This window comes from Vicia villosa, unplaced genomic scaffold (assembly GCF_029867415.1).
Source record: "Vicia villosa cultivar HV-30 ecotype Madison, WI unplaced genomic scaffold, Vvil1.0 ctg.002072F_1_1, whole genome shotgun sequence".
NCBI lineage: Eukaryota > Viridiplantae > Streptophyta > Magnoliopsida > Fabales > Fabaceae > Vicia > Vicia villosa.
The window spans coordinates 88,961-111,665 of record NW_026705827.1 but is presented as its reverse complement, the minus strand read 5'-3'; the positions used below and the strand labels follow the sequence as shown (position 1 = coordinate 111,665).

The 22,705-nt window shown below is 31.1% G+C and overlaps 3 protein-coding genes across 3 annotated transcripts; 2 read left to right on the top strand and 1 right to left on the bottom strand.

Annotated features, from left to right (window-relative positions):
- Window positions 1-1,149: 1,149 nt before the first annotated feature.
- Window positions 1,150-3,660, top strand: LOC131637678 (uncharacterized). Its single transcript, XM_058908279.1, has one exon. It carries the CDS (start codon window positions 1,150-1,152, stop codon window positions 3,658-3,660), a length of 2,511 nt encoding a protein of 836 aa, XP_058764262.1.
- An 11,556-nt stretch (window positions 3,661-15,216) lies between these two features.
- On the top strand, window positions 15,217-16,720 carry LOC131637680 (uncharacterized). The gene is made up of 2 exons (XM_058908281.1): window positions 15,217-15,374; window positions 15,866-16,720. The coding sequence occupies exons 1-2, from the start codon at window positions 15,360-15,362 to the stop codon at window positions 16,349-16,351; spliced, it is 501 nt and encodes a 166-aa protein (XP_058764264.1). The 5' UTR covers window positions 15,217-15,359; the 3' UTR covers window positions 16,352-16,720.
- Window positions 16,494-22,683, bottom strand: LOC131637679 (E3 ubiquitin-protein ligase UPL5-like). The gene is made up of 3 exons (XM_058908280.1): window positions 20,911-22,683; window positions 19,193-19,776; window positions 16,494-17,776 (listed from the first exon to the last, which is right to left on the bottom strand). The coding sequence occupies exons 1-3, from the start codon at window positions 22,553-22,555 to the stop codon at window positions 17,513-17,515; spliced, it is 2,493 nt and encodes an 830-aa protein (XP_058764263.1). The 5' UTR covers window positions 22,556-22,683; the 3' UTR covers window positions 16,494-17,512.
- Window positions 22,684-22,705: the final 22 nt, after the last annotated feature.

Genomic DNA, 22,705 nt, shown 5'->3' with positions numbered 1-22,705 from the left:
GTTTCTTTGATCCAAATTTGATATGGATTATTTACAATAATCGTTGATTACATTTTAAATATTTCTCTTAAATTTTATAGATGTCTGTTAATATGTATTTTTTGAAAGTTAACTTTTAGATGCGTTTTGTATCATGTTATTCGTATGATTTTATTCAAAAGATAACTTAAGAAATTTGTTCGAAAGTTGACACACAGATACTATTACTTGTAAAAAAAATCACAAGTATATCTCTGATAAACTTTGAATATTTTGTAAAATTTACTACAAATTATAAGTTCCACAAGAAATATATCGAATTGTTTTTTAAATTATATATATATATATATATATATATATATATATATATATATATATATATATATATATATATATATATATATATATATATATATATATATATATATATATATATATAAATTGTCTTTAAACTGTCATTGGGAGAATTTTTCTCTTCATCCTCCTCCCCGGTGGGAAAGAAATCTCACACTTCAATGCTCCGAATGAATAAAATTGGATTAGTTAGTCTCAGGCCCGGCCAATGCTATAGGCAAACTAGGCAAGTGCCTAGGGCCTAAAAAAAAAAATTTTTTTTAGCTATTATGATATCCTATATTATACTCAAGTGGATTGCTAAAGCTATGCCAATATTGCATGTGACTGTTAGTTTCTTGCTAGAGTTTGAAAAGATATCATTTTCCAATAAAAGCTGCAACGTTCACATAATTAATACCTATTAATATTTTTAATTGTTCATTCTATATATAAATAAATAACAAAACCTTTAATCCATTTATTCATTTGGCTATCAACGTGTTGTTTTACAGAAAGCATATATACTTGTTTTGTCTCATCTTTCACAAAAAAAATTCTCTTTTCTTTTTTATATCTGGATTTTTAATTGATACAAGAGTACAAGACAAACATCATTCTACTGTGCTTGAGGAAGGCCTCTTTTCCTTTCCAATTTTGACTTCTCTTTGAAGAAGAAAAAGAAAAAGAAAACACCACAAAAGCATAAAATCAGGTTTTATTTATCTAACATTTTCTCATTTAGTTTTTAATTTTAGTATTTTTATTTGTTTAATTTAATTGTTTTCTATTTTATTAGTTTTGGTGAATTTCATTTATTAATTTTATTTTAGAGCAATGTCGACTCGAAAATTTGAATCTGGAAGTTCAAAATTAAGAAAAAAGAAAAGAATTGATGCTTTAATTGAAGCACAAAAAGGAGCTTTAGATAAATTTATCAAAACAAACAAAAAAAGTAAATTTGAAAACTTAGGTGATTGTTCATCAAATGAACTAATTAATCATGTAGAAACTAACAATATAGACATAGACAACCAAAATGAAAATATAGATAATTTTGTAGAAGAAGTTAACAATATAGACAATGATGAAAATGACAATAGTAATTTATTAACAGAAGAGCTTCATAGTGTTGACGCCACTAAAAATATATATGATCCAAGTCAATGGATAAATATTAGTACAAGTTTGAGAGATTTATTAGTAGAAAAAGGTCCGATTAAAGTTACCGATATTGATTTTCCTAAGGATGAATCCACAAGACACTTTTCTTCCTCATTTTATATTCAAAAGTTGTCTAATGGAAAAAACCGTGAAAGAAGATGGCTAATATATTCTCAAGATTTGAATAAAGTATTTTATTTTTGTTGTAAATTATTTAATACTCTTTCTAGTACAAGCAAATTAGCAAGTGATGGTATTTGCGATTGGAAAAACATGGGTAATACGTTGAGGAGTCATGAGATGAGTAAGGAACACATTGTAAATATGAATTCATGGATTGATTTAGATATGAGATTGTTAAAAAATAAAACAATTGAAACACATGTTCAAGATCAAATAAATAGAGATAGAGAACATTGGAGAAATGTATTGTTAAGAATAATTGCGGTTGTTAAAACTTTTGGAAAAAATAACTTAGCATTTCGCGGAACAAATGAAAAGATTTACCAAGAACATAATGGAAATTTTTTAAGTCTAATTGAAATGATTGCTGAATTTGATCATATAATGCAAGAACACATTCGCCGAATTAAAAATAATGAAATCCACAATCATTACCTTGGACATAGGATACAAAATGAGTTAATAAGTTTGATAGCAAATGAAATTAAAACAAAAATTGTTCGAAAAATTATTAATGCAAAATATTTTTCAATTATACTTGATTGTACTCCGGATATAAGTCATCAAGAGCAAATGTCTTTTGTATTACGATGTGTAGATATTTCTTCTACTTCAATACAAATAGTTGAACATTTTGTGGAATTTTTAATAGTAAATGATACAACTGGAAAAGGTATTTTTGATGCAATTGTGAATGAAATAAATACTATTGGAATTGATATTAGTAACTTAAGAGGGCAAGGTTATGATAATGGGTCTAATATGAAGGGAAAACATCAAGGTGTGCAAAAAAGATTTTTAGACATTAATCCTAGATCATTTTATACTCCGTGTGGTTGTCATAGTTTAAATTTAGTAATTTGTGATATGGCTAGTTGTTGTCCTAAAGCTACATCTTTTTTTGGAGTATTACAACGCATATATACACTATTTTCTTCTTCTACTAAAAGATGGAAAATTCTACAAGATCAAATTCCCAACCTAACACTTAAATCATTGTCACAAACACGTTGGGAAAGTCGTATTGAAAGTGTAAGAGCTTTGAGATTTCAAACTTCACAAGTAAGAGATGCTTTATTAAAATTGTCTGAAATGACCGATGAGGCTAAAATTAAAAGTGAAGCAGAATGTTTAACGACTTATGAACTTGAAAATTTCGAGTTTTTGCTAGGCATGACTATTTGGTATGAGATATTAATTGCAGTAAACTCTGTTAGTAAAAATATGCAATCAAATGATATGTGTATTGACGTTGCTATAGATCAGCTAAAAGGTCTTGTTTCATTTTTTGAAAAGTATAGGGAAAATGGATTTGAAAATGCTTTGATTTCTACAAAAGAAATTGCTATTGAAATGAATATAGAACCTAAATTTCGTGAAAAACGTATTATTCATAGAAAGAAACAATTTGATGAGATTATAGACAATGAAGTTATAAAATCACCTGAAGAATCATTTAAAACAGATTATTTCTTATATATAATAGATCAAGCAATAACTTCGTTTCAAAGTAGATTTGAACAATTTAAAATATATTATGATATTTTTGGTTTTCTATTTAGTATTAAGATATTAAAATCCATTGGCATTGAAAATTTAAAAGAAAATTGTTTTAACCTTGAAAAATCATTGAAACATAACGCCGAATCTGATATTGATGGGTTAGATTTATTTATGGAACTAAAAATTTTAAGAGAAATAATACAAGTGGAAAATGATACTCCAATTGACATACTTAATTATATAAAGAGACTTGATTCTTTTCCAAATGCATATATTGCTTATAGAATAATGTTAACAATTCCTATTACTGTTGCGTCTGCCGAAAGAAGTTTTTCAAAATTAAAGTTAACAAAATCTTACTTAAGGTCTACAATGTCTCAACAAAGATTAAATGGATTAGCTTTATTATCAATTGAAAAAGAAATGTTAAACGAAATTGATTACAAAAGTTTAATAAATGATTTTGCTTCTCAAAAAGCTAGAAAAGTAAAATTTTAAATAAAGTATGTTTTTGAAAAAAAATTATTAAATAAAATAAAAAGCCTCATTTTTTAATCTCGACTTAAGCCTCAATATGTATTGGGCCGGTCCTGGTTAGTCTCTTGAAATCCTCTTCAAAGATTGTGATGTTCCCCCACTTTCATAGCTTCAGCATATTATCATGAAAATGGTATTCCATCTAGTTGCTTAAATATCTAAATGAATTATTTAGGCTAAATATCTTATTTTTTCCCTTATCTATACCTTTGGGTTTATTTGGGTCCCTTAATATTTAAAAATACCAAGTTGATCCTTTATTTCTGTAAATTGTCTCATATACAATCATTTTGTCTATTTCCCACTAACAGTGACTATTTTTACATGTGTGAAGTGTGACATTCCAATTGGCATCTAATCATCACCTTGAAGCCTCTACTACATTCTTTTTAACTTCCAAGTACTTTGAGCATTTTCAATTTCTGGTCTTACTGCAGTAAAAGCAACTTCCCTCCTTAGTTATACCTCTGTTAGAATTCAAAAGCATTAGTAGTAGGTATGGACCTAGAAACTTCCTTGATTCCCCTTTACTAATATGCTTGTTGGACCTTTTGCTTTGCTTCTTAAAATTTCCATTATTGATCATGAGAATGGTCTTCCCTTTTAATTTTAGATTTTTCTTAACAATTCTCAATATGCCTAGCAGCTCTGGCAGAGTTTTATCCATATCATTCATTTTAAAATTTATGAGAAATAGACTGAAGCTCTTCAACAATGATTGCAGGTTAAAATCAGTCACAAGCTCTTTCTAGAGGAAAAATTTCAATATGTCAAGGTTCTCTAGATACCCAATCGACTTGAGTACTTGGAGACCTACAAGAGCTCCATTAAATAGAGTGCCTTGTAAAATGGATTTGGAAACTTCAAACCTCTCATTTCTAGCCTGCTCTTGGTAGAGAATCTTGAAGTGTTCGGTCATATATAATGTTGCCATGTTTTCATTTTGATTTTGCAATGCAAATTTCATGATAGTCAACATGAGGAAAGTGTTAGAAGTTGTAATTCGATGTTCTGTTGAAAGCTAGCATTCGACTGTGTTCAGGTAGTTAGTCGAGAATATAGTTGTTGTGTCAAAGTGTAACTTGTAGCTTTGTATTTTACATTTTGTATGTTTTGGGCTTGGGTTGATTTGTAGAGTTTTGAGCCTGGGCTTTAGTTTCCTATATAAAAGGCATAGTTTGATGTAAATAATAACTCACTCAATAAGGATTATGTTTTATCCAAATTCAGTTTATCATTTTTCTCTTTTTTTTATCGTTTTCTTTCATCTTTCTTGAAAAACCTTTTGTCCCAATAAATTGGTATCAAGGAGCTTGGATTGCGAATCAGAGAGAATCTGCAATGACAAACATAAACACACCATCAATGCAATTTCTAACAAATCAACCGCTATTCGAAGGTGAGAAATGTCGGAGGCGGGTTTCGCAGATTTCAAGATGTGGTTGCAATTGTGAATGATGAAGTACTGACATTGGAAACCAATATTGATGATGTTCAGAAAGTTGCATACAAGGATCAAAGGAATTAAGATGGAAAAGCTTTGTTCTTTATTCCCTAGTGTGTGAATCCTAACATGTTCGAGAATATAATCGAAGAGGAAAAAATTAAAAGAGTGTGGAACAAGTTGAAGAACTTGTACAAAGGAGATGAAAAATTGAAAAGGGTGAAGTTGCATAAGTTAAGAAAACAATTCGAGATGACTCAGATGAAGGGAGATGACTCAGTCTCAGAATACTTCACATGTGTGGTGTTGTTGACGAACTAGATGAAGTCGTGTGGTGAATCAATCAATGATTTGAATAAGATTTATAAAGCATTAATATCTCTGAATGTCAATTTTTATTACATTGTAGGGTCAATTGAAGAGTCAAAGAACCGAGATGAGATGAATTTAGAAGAACTTCGAGCTTCACTAGAGGCATTGGAGCGTTATACCCTCAAGCGTATCACATTTTATGAAATGCAAGGCCCAATTTTTTTCTTTAGTTTTATCTCACGTCTCATTTTTATTTCCTTCTCGTTCATTTTTTCATATTTATTCTTAATTTATTTCTTAAGGATTCTTGGTGAGTAGTACTCACAATGCCAATTCTTTTCTTTTCTATTTTTAACAGACTCGTTTGATTTGTGAGATTAAACACTTGTGTATCACTTTTACTGATAAACAAAAAAATATTTTTAAAGATATAAAATGCATTTGTGTGATTTTCCAAATATTGACACAAGTTCAAAATGACTAATGGAATGATAAAGGCGAAAAAAATAAAAAAAATTATTTGTACACCCATATAGGGTGAAAAACATTCTTAAAAATCCTAAAATATCATTCGGAGATGCATCTCCGAAGGCACCCATAACCTAATTTTAAAGATTTTGGAAATGCATCTCCGAAAACACTCATATCAACTATTTCGGAGATACATATCCGAAAACAGTCTTTTGCCACTTAAACGTTAGATTTAAAATGTCAGGTGTTTTTTCGGAGATGCTTAATCCGACGCTTCACTTGACGACGACGAAAACGTCGAGTTCACCCCATTTGAGCTCAAGAACGACGACAACTTAAAGGTTATGTGGACAACTTTTCAACGATATTCTCCGAAGGATCCAATCGAGTTGGATGCAAAATTTCAAAGATCGGGAGAAGATGTTATCAAAATGTTGTGTCGTCCTCAACTACCCGTGTATAACAATATGTAACATTAAAATTATCCATGTAATTTGGATTTTCTATGATAAATTGGTGCTTTGTTGCTATGTTTTTGTGTGTTCTATTTCAGACTATATTTCGGATGTGCATATCTGAATTCACCTTATTTTACCAAAAAAAATGTGTTTTCGGATGTGCATCTCCGAAGACACCTTTTTTTAAAAAAAAATAGGATTTCTTCGGATGTGCACATCCGAAATCACACTTTTTTGTAGAAAAATGTGACTTTGGAGATGCACATCCGAAATTTAGAAGTATTTTAGAATTTTCACAACAAGTGTCTAAGAAAGCACATGGGTGTAAAAAGAATTTCTCAAAAAATAAGTCTAGCTCAAGATTTTTTAAGGTTTAAACCCAAACTAGTAAGGTTTAAGCCCTATTATTCACTTTTTACTTATTCCTTACATAGGAGAGTCATCCATGCATATGTTGATTTTCTATAACTTCTGATGTTTCTCTATAGTTAGTTTTCATATTGTTCATACACTAATGGAGTTTTGTTTTGGTATCTAAAGTCTCTTAGAAATACCCCTTTGTATTATGATTATATCCTTTTCTAACCCCTTTGATCCTTATCACTTTATTTGTGTTACAACTTTTATTATAAGTCATTGGCCTAAATACTTGTTATTATCCTCATCTCTTTGAGTTAGATAGTCATAAGAAAAGTTCTTACTAGAAAAAAAAATTAAAGAGTGAAGACCCATTTTGGTCCCTCACAAATATTACACGGCTCAAATTAGTCCCTCACAAAAAAAATTGATTCAACTTAATCCCTTATAAAATTTAACCGGATCATATTAGTCCTTTTGCTAATATTTTTCTCAAATCGGTTTTTTTCTACTTCTAAACCGGTTCTTTTCATACTTTTAAACCGTGACTGAACTGACGCGTTGGATTTTTTTATTTTTTATTTTTTAAATACTAAATTAATTTTTATTTTTAATTTCATTTTTAAACAATTATCAATGAATAATATCAAAAAGGACAAAATTATTTCTTATAAAGTAATTTTTAAATAAATAATTTTCATGATTTCTACTAATATTAACAAATTTTATACATAATTTTTTATCTATGAGGTCTCAAATCTAAGTCCCTTCAAGTTAAATGATTTTCAATTTACAACTAGACTAATCAATTTCTATCGTTAATAAAGTGACTATCATTTACAACTAGAAAAATCAATTTCTATTGTTAGTAAAGTGACTATTATTTACAACAAGATAAATCAATTTCTATTGTTAGTAAAGTGACTATCATTTACAACTAGATAAATCATTTTCTATTGTTAATAAAGTGATTATCATTTACAACTAGACAAATCAATTTCTACGGTTAGTAAAGTGACTATCAATAACAACTAGACAAATCAATTTCTATTGTTAGTAAAGTGACTATTATTTACAACAAGACAAATCAATTTCTATTGTTAGTAAAGTGACTATCATTTACAACTAGATAAATCAATTTCTATTGTTAATAAAGTGATTATCATTTACAACTAGACAAATCAATTTCTACGGTTAGTAAAGTGACTATCAATAACAACTAGACAAATCAATTTCTATTGTTAGTAAAGTGACTATCATTTACAAATAGATAAATCAATTTCTATTTTATTAAATTGATTGTCATTTAATCTGAAGAGACTTAGGTTCGAGACCATATTGATACAAATTTTGTATTTTTTATTTTAAATTTAGAATTGTTTAAGATTAACCACATGAGTCTGAGTTCAATTCCTTATAAGAAACAATTTTTGCTTTTTTATATTATTAATTTATAATGTTTAAAAATAAAATTAAAAATAAAAATTTTAAAAATGAAAATAAAATAAAATTCAACGTGGCAATTCAGTCACAGTTTAAAACTATGAAAAAACCGGTTTGAAAAAAATATTAACAGAAGGACTTATATGATCCGGTTAAATTTTATAAGAGATTAAATTGAGTCTATTTTATTGTGAAGGACTAATTTGACTCGTGTATTATTTATGAGTGACCAAAATGAGTTTTCACTCAAAATTAAATGTTGGGGTTGCTCATGGAATAACAATATTATAAGTTTTAGGTGGTGATCTTAAGTCAATGCTAATAGAAATACTTAGAAAAGATTGTTGAAATGATATTTATGGAATGGATACCGCTGAAAATAAAAAGAATGTCAGATATCTATAATCTATGATCATCCCTTAAAGTGTATATTGTAGTAAAAAATGAGAAAAAGTCATAAGATTAATTATAAGGATGTAGTACCTAACTCTAAAGAATAAAGTCTACTTCCCCAAATTTATTCTACCATAGCCTCAAGTCATGCTTCAACCCTTAAGATCTCAAAAGTGTATGTAACAAGCATGATATACTGTTTAGAAATTGTTCTAGCCTATGGTAAAATGGAGCTTGCATGTTCATTGAGTGATACCATTGATTATCATTTGAGTGAATTTGTGAGAAAGGGAGAAAAGTTAAGTAGAACTGAGTTGGATGAACTTATTTGAAATTATCTTTCTTAAAGTTCGAGAATGGAAGTAGGACTTGGATATGATCATGGAAGTACTCTTGTAAGTAGCGTCAAACTTAGATATTATCATAAGTAAGGTAAGGTTTATATTTTTAGCGTAGAGCCTAAACTCCCAAGCTTGTTACTTGAGGATAAAAAAAAGGTTAAAGTTTGGAGTTGTGATGACAACCAACCATACATAATTTTCACTAGGTTTTACATTATTTGAAATTTCATTTTCTACTAATAACGTGTATTTTTGTAGCATTTTAATCAGAATTCAAAGCATCAATTTGATTTTAAATCACTCTATCGGGAAAAATTCTAGTGTTTTCATTATGAAAGTTACAGTGATAAAAATTTGAGCTAAACTTAGACACAAAACTGAAAGAAAATAAGAATTATATCGAAATCGACTATTTTCATTTGTTCATGAAGCCGGATATTTTGGAGACTATTAAAAATATTGCACCGCACCTAGATATTAAACACGGTGCATTATAAATTTTTTTACACGTGTCTTGTCACCAAAACCTAGGGAACGCAGTGTACCCCATGAATGGTGTGGCGCATTTGTGCAATTTTTGAACTTTATCTATTTAAAGAAAAACACTCAGAAATGTTGAGAGTTTGAATTATGATGGAAAATGTTGATTTTTAGTGTTAGGAGCATAAGTGTGAGTGGACTTGCCCATTAGATGTTTTACATGATGTCAAAATTTAGGAAAACCTTAACATTTCTTTTTATTCGACGGTATCTCCGAGTCATTATATGTACCTTTGCATTAGGGATCTTAAAATTCACCTAGAACATGTTTGGAAAAGGTATCATGCATCAAAAATAAATTACATGGCATTAAAAATCAGTTGCAAGCTTTAAAAATCAATTTTTGCTCAAAACACAAGTGTAAGTGTCAACACATGCATTATATAGGTCGATACATGTACCGCAATAATAAAGAATGTAGCTTTTATCTCTGTGTCGACTCATGCAACTTTTTAGGTCGACGCATACTGCGAAAATTACTTCTATGTGTCGACACATATGATTTTCAGGTCGACACTTGTGCAACATTTTTATGTGTCGACACATGACTTATATGTGTTGACACATGCTGTTGTTTTTCCTGAAAAATTGCATTCTTTTTTAAATTTCTGAGTTTCTCTTTTGCCTTTAACTTTGCACAACTATAAATACATCATACATGTATCATTTTAAATTTGATGAAACTATAAACACATACAAAGATTCCTCTTCATTTTCAACATTCCATCTATGCATACACACAAGCATACATATAATGATTTTTTGCTTGGGTGTCATTTAGACTAGGTTGATAACGTCCAAGGTAAGTGTACCGAGTAATTGGTTTGAGAATCTTTGGGGGTTTCATTAGAAAAAACTGTGAGAGTTTATCTTCCAAGATCAATGTGTAGATTTATGGGTTTCGACAAAAATTACACAATTGAATTCGATCGAGTGAAAGCTTTGAAGAATGAGAAATTATTACTAGGGAGTAGCGTGAGACAATGAATCAATTGATAATCTTCCGCAATTGCAACTTTGTCTAGAACATTAAGAGATCATAATTAGAGAATATGTGACCTTCCAATAAATTTTTTCTTGGGGGGTAAATATTTTGTTAAATAATCGTAATCATTAGAAAAGTAATTACATTTTCCAACATAATTACCACATGAGAATATGCGAAGAATTCAAAAGAGACCTATAATCTTTATCATTATTCAAAAGAGACCTATAATCTTTATCATTAAATTTTTTTTAAGCCTATTACTTACATGTTAGTCTCTACTTTTCTCATACACTCTGCATACCCCAACAATTGTTACCCTTCAAATCTTAAGATAAAAATCTTATATGTAACAATCATCAATTTATTTTTAATCAAAATCAATTTAATTTATTTATTTTCGTCATCTCATTATCAAAACACAATTGATAAACTCTATGACCGTCCAAATACACAATACAGCCTTGCTCTAATCTAATCAGCATGTACTTGGGCACTTACTTGCTCCAGTTACAAATAAGCAGCAAATTTCAAAACGACAAGTCAGAAATCGCTGTCTGAAACCAAACTGCAATTGACCACAGCAACAATTTCTAGTTAGAGTCAGAAAAAAAAATGAAGTGCTTACGTGAAGATGTAGATGTGAGTCACTTATGTCCATCCCAAAACTACGTGTTTACACGCTGGAACCAATATTCTTTAATAAAACAACATCACAAAAATAAAAAGAATAGAATATACGAAGATGATGCATGAAAAAGAATCTATTGCGAGACTGGATTATGAGTGAAGGTCCCACACGTTGGAATGATTCAGTCACCTGGTTGGAAAGCTCGCTATAACATGTTCTACCACGTAAAGGAATCAAGCCCATAATGGTTAGGTTTTTAGACAGCTAGACATGAATGTGTTGGTCCTAGTCAGCATTGATGTGGAAGGTTCTTATTGGTTGAAATTAAGATTAATGGTTCTAAATCAAACATCAAGATGTCATTGTCTGTCTAATTAGCGATGCCTCTCCACCGCCCTTGAAACTTTATTAACTTTTGTTGCTTAATACATCATATTTTATGGTAAATTGTCTTAAGAGTAGGAGTACATAGTATGAAAATGAGAATCATTGTTCTCAAAATTGTACTGAAAATTGAGAGAGATTTTAGTTTATCATCTGATCAAGATTTTAACAACGATCATGATTGCATCCCAGTCACATAAAAGTAATTGTAGTTTTAATGATTCAGAACTTGCAATATTGATTACGGTTGTGAATAATAGTAACTGTATCGACATTTTATCGCGGCCGTTTTTATTTTTTTATATAACTTTGTTTTTTATAACAATTAACCTTTTTTATGAATATAATCAAAAATATATTGATACTTTAGATCGATGAGCATGATCATGAAGATCCAAGATAATGTTTTTAATTTTTAATTATTTCATGGTAAACATGATGGTGTCTAGTACCAAAACAACAATAATACGTGTACGATTAGAAATAAAAACATAAATAAAGGACAAAGGCTAAATTAGTAGCGTGATTCGTGATATGATCATATCATGCGCGATTCACCACTTGTAAATAAAATTGTGATATCAACTTTTTCTTTTTTAAACATATTATCTCATTTTGATAAATGTTATATTATACAGTGTTTTAAAAACCGGGTCCGGTCGGCCGGTCAGACCGGTCGAATCGGAAATCGGTTAGAAAACCGGTCTGATTCAATAGCTGAATCGAAAATGTCATTGAACCGGTATGAACTAGTTAAAATCGGTGTAAACCGTTAAAACTAAAAAAACTGACGGTTTTTGTGAGCCGGCGGTTTAAATGCATTTCTTAATTTTTTTAATTTTAAAATAACGTCGTTTTGACTATTTTAATTTTTAATGAAAAATTAAAATAAAAAATAAAAAAAGAAAAGAAAAAATAAAAAAGTTGTTCTAGATGCGGTTGATTTTGTTACCGATAATTTTGATATTGAAGAAGAGATCATGATATTGAAACAATTTTTTTTATTGAAATTAAATTTAGTAGACAATAGAATTATTTTGTTATAAATTATTCAATTAGATTATATTTCGATTAAACTTTTGAATTTAAATTATAAACTTGTGAATTTATTTATGAATTTATTTATAGTATGATATTTTCAAAAAATTTAAGTGCAGTTATATTTTGTAGAGACTGAATCATCCGGTTCGACAAATTTTATACCTATATAATTTTGTTATAACGACCGATCTATTCAACCGAGTTATCTGGTTTAACCCAATTAGTCATGTGATTCGACCAGTGACTCGGTGGTTCAATAAATCAGTGACGCAGTATCTTTACCTATTTTATGTCCGATACGATTTTTAAAACACTGAATTGTTGCTCTGATGCATTTATATTATCTATAAATACTATATTATTAGTTTGAATATCATATTTTAGATTTAAATTCGGATCTTATAGTTGTATAGGTCAGGTCCGGATGAATAAACTTTTAAGAGAAAGAATTGAAATGAAGTCTTTTAAAAATTATCTAAGATAGGAAATTTTCAATTTACCTTTAATAATTTTAGGATAATTTTAAATTTTCAAAATTTTGAATTTTGACCAAAATAACTCTTACAGGTCCAAATATTCATTTTTTATATTCTAAATTAAATATATTAAATAAAGGAAGTTATTTAATTGAGATTTTTCAAAACTTTCATATAACTTTTTGAATTATAATGAAAATTTATTTTTCATATTCTAAAGTAAATATGCTAAATAACAATAGTTATTTCGTGAAGATTTCTGACATGGCACATCGAACGGCTGTAACAGGGCCCATGTCACGAGTGTACGACGTGGAAAGCATAGCCATGTGGGACCACGTGGATATTTCATCTTTTACGAAAAGATAGGTTCCCAATGCTATGCATGAAAAATAACACAGATCAATTCAATTCAAGGAACCAAAAGTTATCGACGCAATTAACTTCTTTTTCTTTCTTGTTTTTTCTTTCCTATTTTTTTCTCAAGTGGGTCCATTTTTTCTTTTCGATTTTGGACTGTAATAATCATCATGGGTCCCTCATTATGCACCGGCCTAGTTTCTTTCTTGCCTTTTCAATCTCTTCAATGTCCTTTCAAATTTTGCTTGCTTAAACTAAATTACAAACCAGTATTAAAAGATCTAATTACTAATACTATAGCCACTTAGCTAAAATAACTATATTCAATAACATTAGAAATATTACTATATTTAATTCTCTAAATTTGTGTACGGTTTTCACTTTTCACACTTCATCGGTGTGTTTTATTGAAAATTTTCACTTAATTTGTTTTTTGAATTTATGTTTATTTATCTATTTTTTATTATTTATGCTGCATCTGGGTGCCTAGTTGGCTAAACTTTTATAGTATGGTCCGGGAAAGGAAGAGTGGACTCTAATATAGTGTGTAGTACACATATTTTAAGGTGTTACTATAAACACAAAGAAACTTCACCATCAAACAACAAATGAGAACCCTACTCAACTACAAAGAGTTTCCCCTTCAATAAAAAGTGAAAATGGTGGGGCTGTCAAATACAATTTTGAGGTTTAAGACCAAAATATGTAAACATATTCAAATATAAATAATAAATGTTAGATACTACTCTTCTAACTTGTATATATTGCAAAATTATAAAATTTAAATCAATATATTATCGGTTTAGTCAAGACAATTAAGTTAATTGTCGAAGTAGTGAATTATTGATCAATTGATTGAAAAAATTCATATTAGAAAAAAATTGGCACACACAAATTAAATTATATAATATTATTAAAAATTTACAGTTTATATATATATATATATATATATATATATATATATATATATATATATATATATATATATATATATATATATATATATATATATATATATATATATATATATATATATATATATATATATATATATATATAATATTTTTTAAGCAAATATAATACTTCAGGCCAGTTTGTTTTAAAATTATTTTTAAAAAATATTTAAAATCATTTTTATAAATTAAAAAATTAATTTTGACATCAAATAATATCAATATACAATATTAAAATTAAAAGATAGTTAAAATCAAAAAATTTCAACAAAAAAAGATTACATTTTAAAAATAATTTCTTGAAAAAATTATTCAAAATAGCTTTAAATTTAATTGATTATTAAAAAATATATTAAAATGCTTAAAATAACATTATAAGAAAAACTATTTAAACCTATTTTTCATTTGGAGCCATTTTAAAAAAAAATGTATAACACTGTAAAAAATTATTTTTCAATATTGAAACAAATACACCCTTAATCTAATATATATTATTTTAAACTAATATATAATATTAGTTTGGTTTGAAGCTCTGATTAGAAAAATGTTGGAACCTCACACTAAACATAATGATAACATCATCGTTTAAAAAAACGAAAATGTCAAGTTGGTGCAAATAAAACCCTGAACCTAAAACATAGCAATAATGTTGAATAACCAATTATTTATGCTGCATTTGAATATCCAATAATACTAATAAATACTTCCTTTTTTTTTATTAAGACTTCATTTCAATATATACATACATGCATCAAAATTATTAATCGCATTTTTTATTTGCAGAGATAAATAAACAAAAGGAAAAAAACATTGACAACTAGACATATTGATGTCTTTTAATTGATGTCAGTGGCATGATCAATCTGGTTGAAAAAGATTCTTACAGGTGATCACTCACACACACCACACTACACATGTACATTTCTACTACTATTCATCACTTTATGCAACTATATATACCACCCTAACTTTGATCACTTCTTCATCTCACTCACTACCACTCTTAATTTCTCTTCTTATTTTTCATTCACACACCCTTCACCTTTTATTCAATTCCTCTCACCTTTCCAAATGGCCAGTGTTGAGGTAAAATAACTCAATAACATACATAGTTTCTTTTTTTCTTTTTAGCCAAGATACATAGCTACTTTGTGACATCTAATAGATCATAGTCACATACAAGGCAATATCATAGATCAAACATATACATATAATGCTAAATAATATAATATACTGCTGCTAAGCATTCTATATAGACCTTTTTATTCTTGTACCCTGAGCAAAGATCTTTGAACAATTTATTACTCAAATTTTTCTATTTGTACAAAATCTTAAGTTTGTTCTATAATTAAGCAGTCTATTTTGTGTTGTCTTCAGATCAGCAAACCTACCATTCCCCGTCGTATCTAGCAAATCTCTTCCACTTTTTTATAGTTTAAGTTCTATTAATGTCATACTAATTAACACTGTATTTTTGTAACACATTAGAGGATATATAGTTTTTTATTTATTTGATGTTTCATTTGTGTATACTAGACTACAAGATTTTGTTAAATGAAGATGGTACTTAATTGCAGGTTGCACACCAAGCACCACCAACAACAGTGCAAGAAAATGAAACAACGCCTGAGATAATCAAGACAGCGGAAACAACTCCAGAACAACCAGCCACTGAAGTTCCTGCTACAGAACAACCAGAATCCGAAGTTCCTGCCACTGAAGTACCAACAGCAGAAACAACCGAAGAACCAACAGAAACACCTGCAGCAGAACAAACTGTAGATGCTCCAGAAACCCAAGATCCACTTGAAGTTGAAAACAAGGAAGTGGTAACAGAGGAAGCAAAGGAAGAGAACTCGGAAGCACCTAAGGAAACTGAGGAATCGGCTGAAGAAGTGAAGGAAGAGGTGGAAGCAGTAGTGGAGGAGCCAGTAGCAACTACTGAAAATGAGTCAGCAGCCCCACCAGCAGCAACTGCAGAGGATGTGATTGAGAACAAACCAGTTGAATCAGTGGAAGCTCCAGCAGCAGAGGAAGTTCCAGCTGAGAATCCCGAAGCTTAAACCAATGGAAGCGGTGCGAATGGAACTGGTAAAAAAAGGAAGTTTAAATTAATGGTTCTAGTTGTTGGGATCGGGTCTACCATTTTGCATGTCATCAAGGTTGAAAAGCTTTTCTATTAATTATTTCTTTAGTTTCCTTTCCTTTATTAAAGTTTATTATTGTTATTATGGTAAGGCTTTTGGATATGGTTATTTGTATGGCACTTGGCTCCACATCTGCATATATATATACATGCTGAGTGGTGGACATGTGAAACTCTATTCCATGAGTCGTGTATTGAAGTGATAAGGGGCTATAGTTCTTAAGAAGGTTTGTCATGGTGTGTTACTGTGTTTCTCTCTAGATTTGAATAAATAATATTTATTTTATATTCTTGTCTTTGTCCCAACTATTTATCATCTTGTGTTTCTTCACAAAATCTTCTTAAGAATTTGTTCTCCATCCCGCTGAGGTTCTAAAAATCATTAGAGTTGAAACGGAAGGGAAAAAATGGGTTAATATATTAACAATACACGACTAAGTGTAAGTGGTGTAAGGTTTTTTAAAAGGAAATATATTTATAAGTTAAATATTCGATATAACATTGATTTTCTTCATTGCAACCTCAAGATTCAAAACAATTGAAGCTCGAAACGAAGAGAGAGAGATATGCTGGCAAAATAACTCACCAGACATACTTCAGATTTTTAAAGAGTGAGCCTGTCATGAGTTAATATAACTCCATAAATCTTCAGAGTGAAGAGGAATTGCATTGCTTCCTTCACATTGTAAAATATATATATTTCACGAGATGCAGTCGCCAGAATTAAAAAGAATGAGAAATTAATTGTAGGACTTATAGAAATGCTAATTCTTAATAATGTCAAGAGTTGCTCTTGGAGCATGGCTAACCCATAGCTATATACTAATATAACCAAACACCAAAACTGATTTTCTTCAATCCGGTTTCTTTGACTCTTGACCCCCTCATATAAACACTGCACAGGAGATCAAGGACAATGCCCCCCAGAATTGATTTGAGAAGCAGAACAAAAAGCCTTCTAGACTATCATTTCAAGAGGAGGGGGGAAAGGAATAATCCTATCCTAAATTTGTACAAAGGTGTGAAATGGTATTTCTAAGTGAAATCAAAAGATTCAAAACCACTTATCTATTCACCATTATGGAATACCAAAACTGCAGCTCATGTGTTCTTGAGTGATGAGTCCAAGGCGATCTTGCATGATAGTTATAGAAGAATACGGGGGAAAGCACAGCTCGTATAAACATGTGTGAGATGTGGGCAAGTGATTTTCAGGTTCGTTCGATTTGCAAATGGATAGATGGGAAGCCAAACCACGGAAACCTTCAACTGGTAAATATTTCACAGATGTCCAAAAGAACAGAAGAACCTTCTTTTGCTCCACCGACATTCTCCCAACAATCTGCCAAGTTATTTTTTGATAGAATAGAATGCTAAAACATTAAACACTGAGTAGCTTGCTTTTAGTTAAATAATAACTTGAACTATTTTTTTAGTAATAATAATGATATATAAGTCATGAGAACTTACTGTGCAGATTTATTGCATGTGAACATAAATTGAAGCCATAAAACTATAACATAAATTGCATGCTATAACATTGATATTAACAAGATTCTGCAAAGTTAAATATGGCTGCACTATGTTATGTATTAGTGTCATTTGATCCATCTATCCAACCACACTCATATGAAAAGACTTGGTTGTTATTATAAACCAGGTATCAAAAGCATGCTTTCAATGCAGCAGTTAAAAACATGTTACTATTAGGAGGCATACATGAACTGAAGGGAGACATTTATACAAAATGTAGCAAATCAAAAGTTGAACCTAACAGGGGTTAAGTGTAACACTGATGATACTTCTAGAGACTCTTATGCATATCTACTAGTGCTGGAATCTTCAGAGATTACAAGGGTTTTTTTCTAGGATTTTCTTCTCAACCGCTTGTATCGCTAGTCCAATAAATGCTGGAATTAATTGTTGCCGTGTTAGCGGGAGAAATGGCTCATGCTAAGGGTTGGTGTAATTTGCTTGAATGTGATTCTATGATGGTGTTTCATGTTTTTTCTAATATTAAAATTGTGCCTTAAATGTTTCCAAATCGTTAGTCAAACTGTCTCTACTTAATCACAGTTTTCGTTTCAAAGTGTCTCATGTCTTTAGAGAAAAGATTGGTTGTGTTGATGGTCTTGCTAATGCAGGTTTCAGTAGTAAAGTTTGTTTGGTGGAGTTCTTAACCTACTTGTATTAGGGATGACTTTACTAGAAATAGATGTGGTCTTCCAAACTTCAGATTTTATTAGAGTTTTTATTATGTGTGCACAACACTCTTTTCCTTCGCCGTGTTTTATCCCACCATGTTTTCTTGATAAGGTTTTTAATGAGGCCCTTGTCTGTTTTATCTGTATCATTGGATTTTGTAGTCTGTCTAAAATTTTCTTTTTCCTATGTTTTTGACAATATGTTCCTTTTAGGCGCTGCAAAGTGATGCTTCTGCACCTCTTTGATTTTTTTTTTTTAATAGACACAATTGGTCATGGAAATGGAGAAACTTAACAAGTTCAAGATTAGAGGAGAGGGAAACAGGGAAAGTCTTAGAGAGCATCATGTAGCAGATATATGTTGCCTAATAAAGTCTGCCTATAAAAATTCATATAGGGGGAAATTGGTTTAGTTTGTTCTTCAATATGAAAATAATTGTAATAAATTTACACTCGCCATTTGAAAAATAAGGAAATGTGGAAAATAAAATAAAAAGAAGTGAAGATAAAGAAAGGTAAAGACAATGTAATTCCATAAGATCAGCTCTACATACCTCCCAAAACCAAGATATTTGTCGATCGATCTCTTTATAGCCATCATACTCAGTATGTGCCTTCCAATCTTCAACAGAAATGGCATTTTCACTACCATACAACATCCGATCAAGATCTTCAAGGTCTAAATATCGAAAGAATTCTAGCCTTTTGCCATACATAATATCATCAAACCCCGTAGCAAAATGTGATACCTGCTCAGATATGGATGTTACAAAACGATTCTGTATAAGAAGATCAACATACATCTCCCTATTCTTACTATCCACAACAATGCTTTCGCCGCCAGGGCAAAGCTCTATCACCCTCCTGTGTCCTAATTCCTCCACCTCTATAGAAAATGTCAGTCCTAATTCATCTGTATCAATATAATCAGCATTCATCTCCAATATTTTCTTGTAGCTACGATATATCATAGGATCTGCATCCCGGATATCTTCTAAAGTAATATAGTTTCCAGCCAATTGCTTGAAAAACACACGATCAAAAACAATGCCCACGTGCACCTTACTCTTCAAAGCTAATGCAATCATACGTCCAGAGAAGCTGAAGTACTTCAGGTGCAGAGGATCTACCTTAGATGCTGCAGACAAGCAGAAGAATTTTATCCTAAATATTATTGCACATAAGCTCTTCAATAATATCTATTGATTAAATATATACAGAAAAAGACTAATACTAGTGTTATACAATGTCTCCCGATCCAAACCTAACCAATGGGAACTCAAGTTTTATGGCAAAATGCTAATGATAAGTGTTGTGAATAATGTACTTTTTATATATTTTTACTATGATTAGTAGTATTTTGTATTTAGACCGTTAGTCAAGCTGATTAGGTTACAATACTTTATATAAGAAAAATTAGTGCTTGTATATTATTCATACCGAAATATATAATATATTCAGTTTTACAGTTAAGACAATTAGTATTTACACAATCCAGAGTTGATTGGTGGACTGACCAGTCACCACCAGTCCACTTAATACTCCTTTTTTTACCTTTTTTATCTCACTACAGTGGGCTCATTACTCAGACTCATTGGATTTAAAATAGTCTATTTAAACAGTATAGTACATACGCAACTTAAAAATATTCAGACATAATTTCTGCGGTAATCTATCAATTCCTAACAACCTTATGTTGCAAGGTTGTCAAGTTTGATCAAATCTGGACAGCTCCCTGTTTTGGTTTAGTTGAATCACCTATGGCAGCCCAGATATGAAGTTCTATTTAGGGAGAAGAAAGAGGTTTCAAAGGGAGAAGTCCCTTGTAAAACGGAAAGTTATTAAAGCACCTCTACTACCGAGAGGAACCATTGCTACTGATAGAGAAATAAATGACCTAACCTCAACTAAATTATTGGGGTGTTTACTCTACCACTAAGTTTACTGCCTTTCAGCTGAAGTCTGGCATTTTGTAACTTATAGAGTAGGTTGTGTTTAACCTTTGAACAAACATTTTGTTCAGTAGGGACCTAACTTATTGAGTAATTATTTTACAGAAGAGTCTTATGCCTTTGAGCACTGCATCAACATTCTATTATCCTAAGAAATATCATTGTCAAAAGAAAACGAGAACAATGTAATTGTCACCAACATTAGGAAAACGAGAACATTGTAACTGTCACCAGCATTAAGAAAACGAGAACAATGTAATTACCATCAAAAGTACTCCGAATGCATGGCAAGCAGAAGAGAAAAATTATGGGAAACTCACCAGCATTGGGAAAAAATCTCCTTTGATCATCTGGACATGCCAAATAAAGAGTATTTCTTGGATTAAATATTTCCTGACACACCAAAACAAACCACTCCCTCAGTACACCCCGTCCTCTAGCATCCTCATTCTTGAATTCCATAATTAGATCACCCTCCAGAGAATCAGGCTTAGCTCTTGATATGTACTCGAAAGATTCAGCCAAAACCTGAGACCTGTCGATAAGCATCTCAAATTCTAATACTTGATCGTTTAAGTTAGGGAATAGCATCATCGCCAAATGCCTCCTAGATTCAAAATTGGTCACACCGATGTTCTCGAGAACCCATCGATGACCATCAGTTATCTCCGCATACCAAACAATAAGATAAGATAGCATATTTTTTCGACGCAACAAAACTCCCCAAAACATCTCTTCTGCACCACTATAGAGCTTAGAGATGTGATACAATTCCGTCAAGATGAAAAGATAATGAGACCGCCCACAATGAGTAGCATCCCTATCCTCTTCTCCTTGTTCCTTGTTAGCCAAGCAATTCTCCATGAATTGAAGACACTCGTCCATTTTGCTCAATAACTGAAAAAATACAATACGAAGCTGATCAACTACTCCTGCAAGCGAGGGATCTTCCGCATAATGAACTCCACAATTCTTGAATTCGCCTTCTTGCTCGGCCATTCCCTCCCTCAAAGGTGTTGAGAAATTCACAAAACCCCGAACATCAGAGCATGAAATCTCCCCGGAGTTCACACAACTCATACTTGAATCCAAATACTTCAACAACCCATCTGCAACCTCGCGAACACAGTAAGAAACACCTTGAAGCAAAACCCCCCGCTTCGAATTCCTAAAGAGAACACCAACATGCGCCAACAAAGTCGCAAAACCATTCCGGCAATAAACATACAAAAGATTATCAGACTTACATCCTACCCCTCTAAGCATTTCACAAAACTCCAACACAACTTCAATGTACAAACCCTGCAACGTTCTGCACTTAACTTCTAAACTTTTTTGCACAAATCCCCTAATAGACAAATCAGCAATAGTCTTATTAGAAGCCCAAGGGGACATTAAGAGATTCACCAACAATGCAGGAATTTTCATAAACATAAAAACACCAAAATATTCAGGATTATCCATGTACTTCTTGAAGTGATTTTCAATAAGAACGTAAGTATCACATACCACTTCATTTCTACAAAGACAGCGAATCAACGAGACAATTCCTTGTGTGGCTCTCCACACAACAGGACACGCTATACTCTTCAAACGTCCAACCAATTGAAGATTCGAATCGTTTTCGACGCCGCATTCACCAAGATTCTGTTCTACCCGAAGCTCTTTCCCTTTATATATTAATCTTAGATAAACAACGGGAACTTTGATCTTGAGCGAAATCTGCACAAGAAGCGTTTCCACTGTATCCTCTCTTGAAGCGCGAATCACTAACGTGTCACACTTCCACATCATGCGGACGAAGAATTGTAACCGCCACGACCTCGTTTTACGTTTCTTGTTCTTCTTTGAGGAGGAAGGTATAGAGACGTTGACTAAGCGTGGCGGGTGGCGGTCGGCGGTGGCGTCGGCGATGAACTGTTTGTGGAAAGCAATGACGGTGAGGGTTTGGAAAGGTGATGACATTGACGTTAGCCCTCACCGCCGTGACGGAAGAGAAGACGAGGAGTGAGAAGGAAGCTAAGTTACCGGTGACGGTTACAGTGAGTGAGTGATGAAATGAAAGTTGTTGAGTTGTTGTTATATTAGTATATGTTGTGTGTAGTCTTGTACAAG

Coding starts and splice junctions, on each gene's coding strand:
- LOC131637679 (XM_058908280.1), bottom strand. CDS start 22,555: ATGTCATCACCTTTCCAAACCCTCACCGTCATTGCTTTCCACAAACAG. Junction 19,777..20,910: donor GAGATTTTTTCCCAATGCTG/GTGAGTTTCCCA, acceptor GCTTGTCTGCAG/CATCTAAGGTAGATCCTCTG. Junction 17,777..19,192: donor AAATATCTTGGTTTTGGGAG/GTATGTAGAGCT, acceptor ATAACTTGGCAG/ATTGTTGGGAGAATGTCGGT.
- LOC131637678 (XM_058908279.1), top strand. CDS start 1,150: ATGTCGACTCGAAAATTTGAATCTGGAAGTTCAAAATTAAGAAAAAAG.